The following is a 12,148-nucleotide window of genomic DNA, read 5'->3' on the forward strand; positions in this document are numbered from 1 at the left end:
CTACATGCTTGGCAGGAAACCTTGACAATTCCCACCAGGTTTGTTCCAATAAGAGTATGAGCTGGATTGGTATTTGTGACGTATCTGTCACATTAACATAGGTCATGGGGGTTTTGATGCAACTGCAAATGCTGCTATCAAGACAAGCACAAAAAAACGAAGCTCATGGCAAAACTGTTAAGTCTGGAGAGCAAAGCTGTGGCATCCCATCAGCACTCCAAGGTGCTCTGCTCCATTTGCCCTGCTGCAGCCCCCTAGGACCCACATCCCCCAGGGGTCCTAAGTGATGCCCCAGCCTCTCTGTCTCTCCCTGGAGAGGCAGTGCTGCCAACAGCAGAGCATGTGCCTGCTGTTACGTGGGGGCCAGCACAGGTGACTGTCCCTAAATACCACTTTTGGGTTTGTGGCATAAGGCTTAAAACTGTAAAAGGAGCTGCTTGTTTTGCAACAGGAGTGTGACCGATAAATCAGTGCAGCATCGCCCAGTGACAGCTGTGTAACCACAACCTGAGTTAAAACCCACACGGTGCAAAAACACCCAGGAGTCACTGGCACTCGAACTTGAGCAGAGGGCTCAAGGCTTGGGCTTCACTTTTAATACCTTTGCAGTCTTTTCCTTATGAGTATGCCAAGCATCGGCCAACAGGCAAAGAAAACGTGGCTCTGTCTACCAGTGCTGACCAGATTCAACACAAATATGCCAGGGAGAAGATGCTACAAGCCTGAATCAAGCCCTTTTCCATATGAACACCCTTCTCTCTTCCAGAGGATAGTAATTTCCCTTCTATCATTGGATTTGAAATACGTTAAGAAAAAAAGTGGGGTGTGTGCTTAGACAAAAGCCCTGTTTTAAGAGAATTAAAAATTAATTATTCCTTAGAAGAAAAAAAGATGAAATCTGTGATTTTGGGGAATTATTTCTAGGCCAGAAGCACCCCTGGTCACTAGGCAGTTAAACTAGGCATAAAGCCATTTTGCTTTTGACTATTCCTGCTGTGGAGCTCTGCTGGACAGGGAGCTTCAGGACATAGCGCAGGCAATGGCTTAAGCACAGGTTTTGGTTTTACAGAGCTCAAGGCACACACACCAGTCCTGTCCCAACCAGGTGTGCTCCCTGAATCACAGCCCCAGCACTTCCAAGTTAAATGGGATTGGTCCATGTTTCCCTGCTCCTGCACGATTACATTCGCGTGTCTGAGGGGAAGGAGCCAGTTAAGCATAGATACATAGTCTTTTTCAAATGTTTAATATTTCTAGTTTCACTGTAATTATATCCTGCAGATAAAAATGGTGCTCAAGGTCAAACAAATCCTCCAGGAGAATATACACTGCATGGAAACTGGGTTTTTTTTAACTGGAAAGGTTGTATAAATACTGCAGAATAAGAACCTATAATTATCCATTAAAATCACTCTGAGCCTACTGAATTCATATTTGTCCATGTTCAACCTCTAGTCTCATAAAGTTTACATGTGGTCAAAAATCAGCTCAGGCAAGAGGCAACTGATCAGAAATACATTTTTCCTGGACCGTTTCTATGGCCTTAGAGGGTGATGCTCAGCCGAGGACCAGCTTCAGAGATGAGGGTTGGGCTGGGTTGCCACCATCCTGCAGCCAGTGCCCCACTTACCTGCCTCCACAGGCAGGATTTACTGCTTTGTGCCCTTTGTTGACATGCCCCTGTGTTGCTCCCCAACATGGCAGGGCTGCAACAACTCATACACATCACCTTGGAGCAGCCCCTGGCTGCCTTCTATCTTGTGAGGCAAACAGAAAGAGGGTCTGACTCCATCCTTTTCCCTCCTGTTGTCCTCCAGAGGTTGTCTGCCCAGGAAAGGAACAGGTGCTCCTTTAAAAGAGCAGTTGGCACAGCAGTGTCACCAGGGGTGCGAGCACAAAGGGCCCCACTGCTGCTGGGCTCACCTCAGGGGGCTGAAGTTTGCTGTCCCACCAAACATGCCCGTTCTGGAAGAGGTACCTGCAGCCAGGAGAGCCAGGACTGATTCCCACATGGGCAAAACCATGGATGGCATCACCACCAGCAGCAGCCTCTGCGCTCTCACCAAATCCTTTCATTTACTGTAGCGATCCACGCTACAAAACTGCAGCAACTGAGCCACTGGTTTTCCCCCCAGGACCAGCAAAGCCACGGTGGGGTTCAGGACAGAGCCTCAGCAGAGCACAGCGCACAGCACTGGGGTCGAGGTGAAGCACTGCAAGATCCAACCCATCGCCCTGCTCCCTGTCAGCCACCTCCAGGCCTGAGGTGTGTGACATCTGTCTGTTCCCTGCAGCTGTGGCTGAACAAAAGCCACAAGAACTGAGGGTCACTGGTATTAACACCCCCTTGGAATCGGTCCCACAGGAGCAGGTCTCAGGCCAACCTTTTGGCTGAGGCTCACAAGAGCCACCAGCCAGCAGGGGCTGCCAGGAGCTATATATATCTTGCCTGGATTTGAACTGCCCACAAACCTCCACCACAAATATTTGGAGGAAGGGGAGGGGGTAAAAGAAACAAAAACATTAAAAAATATTGTCTCAGCAGTGAGAAAAGCTATCAAACAACCCATGACAATTGAAAAATTAGGTCCTTCAAAAGCTTGGTTACTTTATAAATGCTGCAGTGTTTCCAGAGCAAGCAACTCAGGCACTGCTGTGCCACTCTCCTTCCCAAACCATCTGTGCTAAAGCCAAAGGGCAGAGGAAAGACACCAGTCCTCCTTACGACCCCTCCTCACCCACTAGTTGCACCTCAGCCTCCCCAGACACCGGCAAGGAGAAAACCCACCTGCATGGACCTGATTCTTTCTCTCCCCTACCAACCTCCATCTCTGAGCATCCCCCTGGGGACAGTTACATCATTAATATATATTTACATTTATGCTGAGGTAGGGAGATGGGTTTTCCTCTTGGTTACATGGATGTAAAGTCAGAGGAGCTCCACGGGAGTCAAGGGGGTTACACAAGATTTATGGGTACCACATTTGCTCTCCTGAGTTGCTACCAGCCACAGCCTGAGGATGCACAGCCAGCCTCTATGGATGAGGATAGAGGGAAGCTGGGGTGTGTTAGTCCAGTGGATCTATCACCATTATCAGTGTGCACAATTTAGTCCCTGCTGATGCACTATTTTCTTGTGGGGAAGTGGCTGTTGGACCTCACCAAGGCTTTTCTGATCCTTGAAATCATTTGGATCTCAGTAGAGTTCTTTGAGGTGACCCCCTCTCTGCCCCAGCCAGGCTCAGCCTTCCCAGAACACCCTTACCATGGAGAACAACTCATTTTATATAGGGAAAATGCCACATTTTCCAGTAGGGATTTATCTCCTCCAAAAGCAAACTACTGTTACTAATAAGCACTGATGTTTACACACCAACACTCTGACCACCAGTAAAAAAACAAACCATCAAACACAAAGTCTGTGCAAATACATCTGTGGACTATGCCAACTCAGTCATGAAGCTGGAGTGTGGTACTAAAAGCCACTGAGGTGCAGCAGAAACACTTCCCAGCATCCAAAACACACCCTGTCATGGATACGAGGTTTCTCTGATTTAAAGGCATAATTTATACTCAGCTCCTGAGTTACTAAAATCCTGCAGCCCTTTCAGCACAGGTCAAAGCACCCCATTTTATGTAGCAGTCCCCAAGGGTGACATTCAGCCCACAGCATGGGAAAGGTCTGTTCCTGGCGGATCCGGGCTCCCTTAATGGAGCGGGGAGAGGCCGGCGCTCCAGGGAGGGATGGAGCTCACTGGGAAATCGATGCCAAAGGAAGATAGGGTGGAGCTTAGTGCTTTTATAGAGATTATTTGGAAAAAGAAGAACCCGAGCAAAATGGCTCTTCCCTGGGGAACTCAGGACCTTTGTTTCTCTCCAGACACGCTGAGGACATCTGTGTGACTTGTGGGCCTGATGCCGGGTTCCCAGTATGCCTTGGAAATGGGGTTTTGTGCAGGAAAGGGAGGGGACCCACCAGCCAATACCCCCTGCAGGACATCAACAACAGGGCCAGCACTTAGGACTACATGGAGCCAGGGTATCCCCAGCTAACACCTCCCAGGACCATTCCCATCTTTCTGACAGCACAAGCTCTCGAGCTCTACTTCAGACCTGACTATTGCTTTAGCCTCCAGTTACAAGGACCTTCTTTCCTGTCCCCACCAGCAGACTCACAAATCTCTCCCCACTACAAGCAGGCCTGGACCAAATGATTTCAACCCCCAGCAGCCACAGGTTCTCCACCCCCTGCCTTCCCCCAGGGATCCCTCGATTTTCCACCAGAAAACCTGGGGTGGTGATTTGAAGGCAGACAGTAAAACTCCTTTAACTCAAATAAATGAGCATTCCCGTCTCACCTCCATCCCACTGCCCCAGTCAGAAGGTGATGCTGACAAGATTCCTCTCCCACAGCCACCACTCTGTCTGCCCCCCAACCCCAGGTCATCATTCCCACCAAGACAATTTTGGCCAGATATTTTCCAAAACCTTTGGGAAAGAAAGTGTGAGCTCCACCTGGGAAAACCAAGCCTAGCAGGCAGAGCTCAGATGCAGAACAGGCATTTCCTGGGGGCTCTGCCAGTCTGTGTACCCCCCCCTTCCTGCGGGAAGCAGGCAAGGCACAGAGATGGCATCAGCCTCACAGCCTCAGGGGGGCTCATGGCCAGGGTGGCCCAGGGAAGGCAAGGGACACCTGCTCTGAGCTTGGCTTTTGGAAAGGCACACACCAAAATGTGTATGTGTATATATATATATATTTTATATATATATATCTATTTATATATATAAAATGGGGCAGGGCTGCTGGGCAGGGCAGGGAGGGGTGAGGAGGAGGAGAGCTGCAGAAATTGCTACCTGCAGCCACACGTCTCCACAACCATGTCCTCGTACTGTTTGTAAACCACATTGTTCCCAGAGTCTATGTAGAGGATGCTGATGGGGCTGAGCTTGGAGGGCACACAGCAGCTCGGGGGGGTGGACTCCGGGTCCATGGAGTTCATCAGGGTCTGAATAATGGCATGGTTGGTGGGCTCCAGGTGGGAGCGCAGGGGGAAGTCGCAGACCCCCTCACAGTGATATGCCTCGTAATCCAGGGGGGCGATTATCCAGTCATCCCAGCCCAGCTCCTTGAAGTTCACGTGCAGAGGCTTCCTGCTGCAGCGGGTCTTCGCCTTCTTCCCATGGCCTCTGCCCCCAGACCGGGCAGCAATCGTGGTCCTTCTCTTCCTCCGCTTGGGATACACCTCCTGGCCAGGATCAGGGGGCTCCAGGAATGGGGGGCTGCCCAGGGCCTTGATCTTATCCCGGATCTCCTTGAAGAGATTCTCCTTCCTCTGGGTGCGGGAGAAGGCCACGAGCAGGGCTCGCTCGTGGGGCTGGGGCTGGGGCTTGTTGAACCCCAGTTGTCGGGGGGGCAGGAGCTGCCCCGACTGATCCGAGACGATCCTCAGCAGGAAGCACAGCAGCTTGCCCGAGAGAGATCTCTCCCTCCGATCTCGCAAGGCTCCCCAGACATCAAAAACCTCCCATCTGGAGGAGCCTGCGTCCAAAATGTCTGCAGCCCTGGAGTCCAGCAGCCGGGGCTCCTGACCATCCTGGCTTGGGCAGGTGGAAAGGAGGAGGTGGTGGAAGGTGCCCTCGGGGGACAGGGCCAAGCTCCGGTTTTCAGGGAGGGCACGCAGGATCCGCAGCTCTGCGCCCGTCACCTCCTCTGCCTCAGGCAGGCTGGAGATGTCGAAGAGGTATCGCTGCTCGGAGGCGGATAGGGAGGCATCTGGAAGAGATAACACAGAAGGGGAAAAAAAAAGGAAAAAAAATTAAAATCCCAGCAAGCTGAAGCCAAGCTCTCATTATGGAGGTGCAAGAGACACAGAACTAACAGGAAAGATCCTGCCATGCAGCAAGGCTCGCCGAGCATCCCAGCAGGACACAGCCTGTGTGTCCTGCATCCAGGAGCGTCACTCTGGCTGGAGGCACCAAAAACTAACAAGGAGAAAGTACAGAGGGAGAGAGGCATCAACTGAATCAAGTGGCTTCTCATCAGCACTCTTCCCCATGTCCCAAGGAGGCTTCTCTGCCTCCTCATAGGTGTTCCACTGACCCCAGTTGCATCACTATTCTGTTTTGGCATGGAAGCCCCATCTGAACCTGTGCCACAGTCCCATCCCCAGTCAGGAGGTGGTCACCAATTTCTTCTGCCCTAAGTGTCACACACACACACATAGCCCCATCCATTCCAAGTAAAAAGCTGTGAAAAATTCCATTTTCCCCTCGCAGACACACATCTGATAGAGGCACCACTAGAGGCTGAAAGCGAGCCCAGCTTCACTTTGTCACTATTTTTGGTGGATCCAAAGCCCAAACACAGACTTGTGCAGTTTCTAGCACTGATTAAATATACTCAATGTGAATTAAAAAAAAAAAAAAAAAAAACACCAAAGGAGGTGACATTGGGGAGAAGACATGAATGACTTCTGCGAGGGTTGTTTTTTATTTTCTCCCTCGTTAACGAGAAACCTGACCTGAGCACGCTGCAAACATCGCTGCTGTGCCCGAGCCTCTTGAGCCGCTGCCGGCAGAGCCCTGCCCGACATCCCCACACCGCAGCCCCCGCCCCGCGCCAGCAGCGTCGCTGGGTGCAGTCTGCACCCCCTGCCAGGGGGGAAACAATCTTCTCCCTGTCATCTGCTGCTGCTGCTACTATTATTGTTATTATTATCCTTATTATTATTATTCATTATAGTCATTACTATAATTATTATTTTAAAAGCAGATCTAGCGTTCCTATGAGGAGCAGATAAGAGCAGATAAGGAGATCCCTTTGAAGAGTTCATCTGGTTTCGTTTTGCTCTGAAACTTCCCAGGACCTATGCGCAGTTTTCCCCCGGCTCTCCCAAGCCGGGCACTGCCCACCCTCCCACCGGATCATCTTCCCCGCGTCCCACCTCGCTCCCCTGACCTTGCCCCATCAGCTTTTAGCACCCCTTTCCCCCAAAGGCTGCCGGCAGGATACGGCCCGTTCTGGGTGGTGGAGGATGGGGCTTGGGGAGCTCCACACCACCAGCCGCCGCTCTCCCCCCCCGGGGCAGCCGGCGATAGGCACCGCAGGGAGGCTGGGGGCTGCTTTTCAGTTTGTCTTTTAATTTTATTCGATCGGAAATTTATTTTTTTTTTCCCCAGCCGAGCGAACTTCGGCGGCAGTGCGCGATGTACGCGTTAAAAATGTATCGTTAAATGCGTTTATGTGTTATCATCGTTAGATCCGCGGATATGAAGAGGGCAAAAGAGGAGGAAGAGGGAGAAGGGGAGCGCGATGCCGAGCTCAGCCGGCGGGTCCGGCGGGAAGCCGTCCCTGGATGCGCTCACCCGGAGCACCGGGCTGCGCTCCACTCCCTCAGCCTCGCTCGGTCCCGTCGCGAGGCCCTGCGGAGGTTTTTTCGGCTGCAAATGGCTCTGTCGGGCTCTTCTCGCTCCCTGTCCGGGGATGCGCGCGCAGAGAAGCTTGCTCAAAACTGCTGCGCGGCAGCCGCCGTCCCGCATATCAGGTGGCGAGAGGTTCCGACGCCGCCGGCAGCTCCCGCCCTGCCCCCGGCCCGGGTGGCTGCACACGCACCCTGTCCCCAGCCCCAGCCCCGAGCGTCATCTTTGACCGCGCAACCCCATCGCCACCCCCGACCTCACGCTCATCTCCATCGGCAATCCCTTTTTCCAGCTCCAGACACAAACCCTTTGCTGTCACTATCGTCGCCTCAGCCCTATGCTCACGCACAGCCCCACTCCCAGCACTGTCCTCGTCCCCATTCCCACGCTCGGTCTCGCGCACGGTTCCATTTCCGTTAAAAAACCGGGATGCGCAGCCCCTATCCCGCGAAGCTCTATCCCGTGAGCTACCCCCAGCCCCTGCAACCACCCCGTGCTCAAACCAACGCACAGCCTCGTTCCCCAACCAACGCACAACCCCATCCCAGGCACAGCCTCGCGTTTGGACCAACGCGCGAGGTCCCTCTCCGCGTTGCCACCACGTCCCCAAACTCACGCTCAAAGTGATGCGCAACTCCATCCCTGCTCCCACGCAGGAGCCCGATCCTCGCATCCACGCACAGCCCCGTCTCCGTTCCCAAACCCCATCCTCATCCTAAAGCCCGTTCCCAAGCCCAAGCATCCCCGACGGTGGGGTCCGGGGGGACGCGCTCCCCGCATCACCGCTGCGCGCCCGGCTGCCGCGAAGGCCCGTGACGGTTGGTCGGCGCGGCCGCCGGGCCGCGGCGGCGGCCAGCGACTGGTACAGGGCACCACTGTAGTGGTGCGGCACCACCGTTGCCGTTTGCGGAGAGCCCCGTTCCCTCCGCGGCGGGGGCAGAGAAGGGGGAGGCGGCGTCGGCGGCGGAGAGGAGGAGGCGGAGGAAAGGCGCGGCTTGCCGAGGGTGCGCTGGGGAGCGGCCGCCGAACGGGCCGCGCACGGCGGCGGCCTCCAGCCCGCGGCGGAGGCGGGCAGCGCCCAGCAGGCAGAGGCATAGGGCGGCGGCAGGCGGCGCGGAGGCGCCATGGCGGCGGCCCGGGGCTCGGCGCGGAGCTGCTGCCCGCCGCCGCTCCCGCCCGCTTTTTGAACATCGTCTTCGCCGCCGCCTCGCCGCCGCCGCCGCCGCTCCTCGTTTCGCCCGCCGCCGCCGGGGCTCCCCCTGCCGGCCGCTCGCCCCTCCCCGCCCGAGCAACCGCCCGCGCCCCGGGACCCGCCCCGCCTTCCCCAGGCAGGTGGACCCCCTCGGACACCTCCCTGCATCCCACGCCCCTCCTCCCCGGCAGACGGGATCTCCCACCGGACACCCTCCTGGATGCCGCCCCGCCTTCCCTGGAGGTGGGACACCCCCGGATCCCTCCGACCCCGCCCCGCCTCTACCTGCAGGTGGGAACCCCGGACCGTCCTTCGGGACACGCTCTGCTCCCCGGCAGGTGACGATAAACCCCGTCCACGCTCCGCCTCCGCCTGCAGGTGAGACCCCACCCCCGGACACTCCCTCCCCCCCTCCCCGCCTTCCCAGAGAGTGGATGAGAACCCCCCAGCTGCGGCCCCCGTCATAGTGGCAGGCACCTGGCGCCCCCCGTGGGGGCACCCGTACCCCTCATTTGATCGGGGAAGAGCTGCGTCCCACAGCCCCGTGCCGCGGCGTCACTCCAGCCTAATTACGGGGGATGCGGATGGGAGGCGACCCTGTATTGGAGGGGGTCACCCGCCACCCCGTACTGGGGCGGGGGTCCCGGTCCCACACTGGACGTGGGGCAGACCCGGCTCTGTTTCGGACTGAGGAACCGTCACCCCACATTTTGGGCTGACTTCTCACCCCCAGACTGGCCTGCGGGGGTGATGCTGGCTGCGGGGCCGGGCCGGGAGCGTCGAGGGAGCCGGAGCGACTGTCCCGGGCTGCCCCGCACCTCCATCGGCCCCGGCAATTCCGCCTCGGGAGCCCGACACCGGAGCAAAACAAAGCCCCGGCCGGGCTACGGGCTGATGTTTTCCCTCGCACGGAGGGTTTCCTTGGTAAAATTCAGATGTTTCCTTGGGTCTCGATTAAAATAACAAAGTGGGGTATTTACTAGGATGTTATTTCAAGTCTCTTAAGTCCCTGGTTATGTCTGTTGCGATTTCTCCACAAATACAAAAACAAGGGCTGCGATGATTTATTTGAAGGAATGTAGGTGTTTTGCCAAAACAAACATGGCTTTTTTTTTTTTTCCCTTTCCCCCCCCAAACAATTGCTTCTCACGAGCATTTGTCACTGCAACCTCTCGGATTTCTTTCTGCTGTGATTTTACAGGTGCTTTGTCACAGTATCACGAGTGAGTTTCTAATGCCAACCAGCGGATTTGCTCGGTATGAATGCACACACTGTGCAGAGACACAGACACAGCTCCCATGACACCATCCCAAGAAATCCGCATCCCGAGAAATCCCTGTCTCTCGCAGTGCTGGATGGCCAGGCCCAAAGCCATTTGCACACTTTGCCCAGCCTTTGCACAGCCTTTGCACAGGGCTTGCACAGCCTTTACATAGAGTTTGTGTGGCTTGCACAGCATTTGCACACTCTGCACAGACCACAGGGCCTTGCACGCTGCCACTGGCACCACCCACCCAGCAGTTAGTGACCACCAGGAACCCTAACCCAGCTGGGGCAGGAGGCAGAGGAAGGGAAGGCAGAGGAAGGCTTTAGTAATTGTTATTCTTTTGTCAGTCCCTTATTAAATCCAGCCTGATGCTCTTCAGACACTAAAGGTCACTTTTAAAAGCATCTGACAAGACCTTCCAGCCCCTGAGGCCTCACTCCCCCCTGGCCAGGGTGCTGAGATCCCACTCGGGTGCCCTCACAGAATGAGAGCAGGCAGCAGCAGGGCTGAATGTTGAGGGCAGTTCTTCCCAAAGATGGGAAGGCTGAAAAACACTGTCTAGCCCTGCCCCACTCAATCCCACCTCAACCAGCAGCTCCAGGGTCACAAACTGTGCTCCTGATGTTCCCACTGAAAGGTATGGCAGCGATCCCTTCCCAGTGCTGCCCAGAGAAGGGATCAAAGGGATCAGCAGAAGGATGGAAGGATGATGGGACAGGAAGGACTGTTGAATTCTAGAAAATGGGCAGACAAATCTATCCATAAACCTCTGGGCTTCTCACAATGGTTTCTGGAGCCTGCTGCCTGGAATTGTTTTCACACAGTCAGTTATATGTGAAACACTGAAAGACACAAAAATGGTGAATGTGGTCCATGCCCTGGGTCCCCTGAGACGTTACATCCTCCTGCATGTTGAGGTGCATGTACCTGCCAAACATGTGGAACCCCAGGCTTCACCCTGGGACTGGAACTGTCACTGCATTTTTTCTGTGTGTTTTTCAAAAATTAAAGTTACACTGATGCAACAGACAGCCAGGCTGTGCCTTCTGTTTTTTTTTTTTATCACAGGGGTTTTTTTTCCCTACAGACCAGTCCTCTTCTCAGCCCCCAGTGTGGGCAGCAGGGCCAAATCCCCGCCTGGTGCAAGTCAGCAGAGCTGACCAGTGGGTTCCTCTGCATCAGTTTGCACCACATCATCCTTGTTCCTGTGCACAGTTTTCCCTGTGACAGAGCTTTGTGCTGCTGGGTGATGAGAGCCAGATCCCTGTCCTCACCATCTGTATGGAGACCCAACACAGCCACACGCATACCCACACCACCCCGAGCGACATGGACACACATGTCTGCACACACCAGGCACACATGCCCACACCAAAGGCACACTCACACACACACCACACACACATGGGTACACAGACCCAAGAGGCAAATCCTGCCCAGCCATGCCAGAGGGTAGATGTGAAATCCCACAGCTCATCCTCTCAACCACACAGCATCTACTGAGGTGCACAGGCGCTAACTTTCCCATCTGTAATCCATTGCAACTTCACTTAAACCCTTCTGGGCTTTCTTGAATTTCCATCAGCCCAGCCCAGCCCAGCCCAGCTGCAGGACCTTCCCAAGCCGCTCTAGCCCTGCTCAGCAGCTCCTGCCCCCAGTCCTTCCCTGCGCCGAGGACGGGCTCCCTCCTCTCCCACTGCAAACCTTTGCGCATAATTTCACACTGGCAAAGAGCCACCTTCTACCAGCCCCCTTCCAAAACCAAATTAGCACGCTGCTGCAGCAGCAGAAATTGGAGAGGAAGGACTGCAGTTTTATTTTACAACTCAATTAGCAAGTTTATACAGAAAAAAACACCCATATAACTGAGGGAGATTTTATGTCCATTCAGCTCCACCAGTAAATAGACTTGTTCCTCTTGAGGGCACTCCCCACTGCTGTGGGTACAGCAATGTGCTCCTGCCCTTGGGAGCCCTTAACCAATGTGGTGATCCTGGCTCCAGACCTGCTCACTTGCTCCATCTCTCTTTGCTTTTACACTTACAAATCCTCTGGGTACCCCCATCACGGGTTGAAAAACAGTTCTGAGACTGTCCTGTCACCCTATTCACCAAGTATTAAATCAGAAGTGTGCCAGAACCTCAGATGAAGATAAAGGGCCCCATTTGCCTCTAATTTTTCCCTAAGAACTAGTCCCAGACAACATGAAGCCAGTGGCTGTATGCCCAGGATGGATCCTGACTCCCATAACAACTTGCACCTTGTCCCA

General features: G+C 54.7%; 1 protein-coding gene across 1 annotated transcript; it reads right to left on the reverse strand.

The window, feature by feature from the left end:
• Positions 1–4,797: 4,797 nt before the first annotated feature.
• Positions 4,798–9,435, reverse strand: GDF7 (growth differentiation factor 7). Its single transcript, XM_029965771.1, is given in 4 exon segments — positions 4,798–5,773; positions 8,203–8,353; positions 8,355–8,983; positions 9,339–9,435. Coding segments are annotated over 4 exon segments (1,800 nt in total). The 3' UTR covers positions 4,798–4,850.
• Positions 9,436–12,148: the final 2,713 nt, after the last annotated feature.

This window comes from Manacus vitellinus, unplaced genomic scaffold (assembly GCF_001715985.3).
Source record: "Manacus vitellinus isolate BGI_N305 unplaced genomic scaffold, ASM171598v3 scaffold_11_pilon, whole genome shotgun sequence".
NCBI classification, from domain to species: domain Eukaryota; kingdom Metazoa; phylum Chordata; class Aves; order Passeriformes; family Pipridae; genus Manacus; species Manacus vitellinus.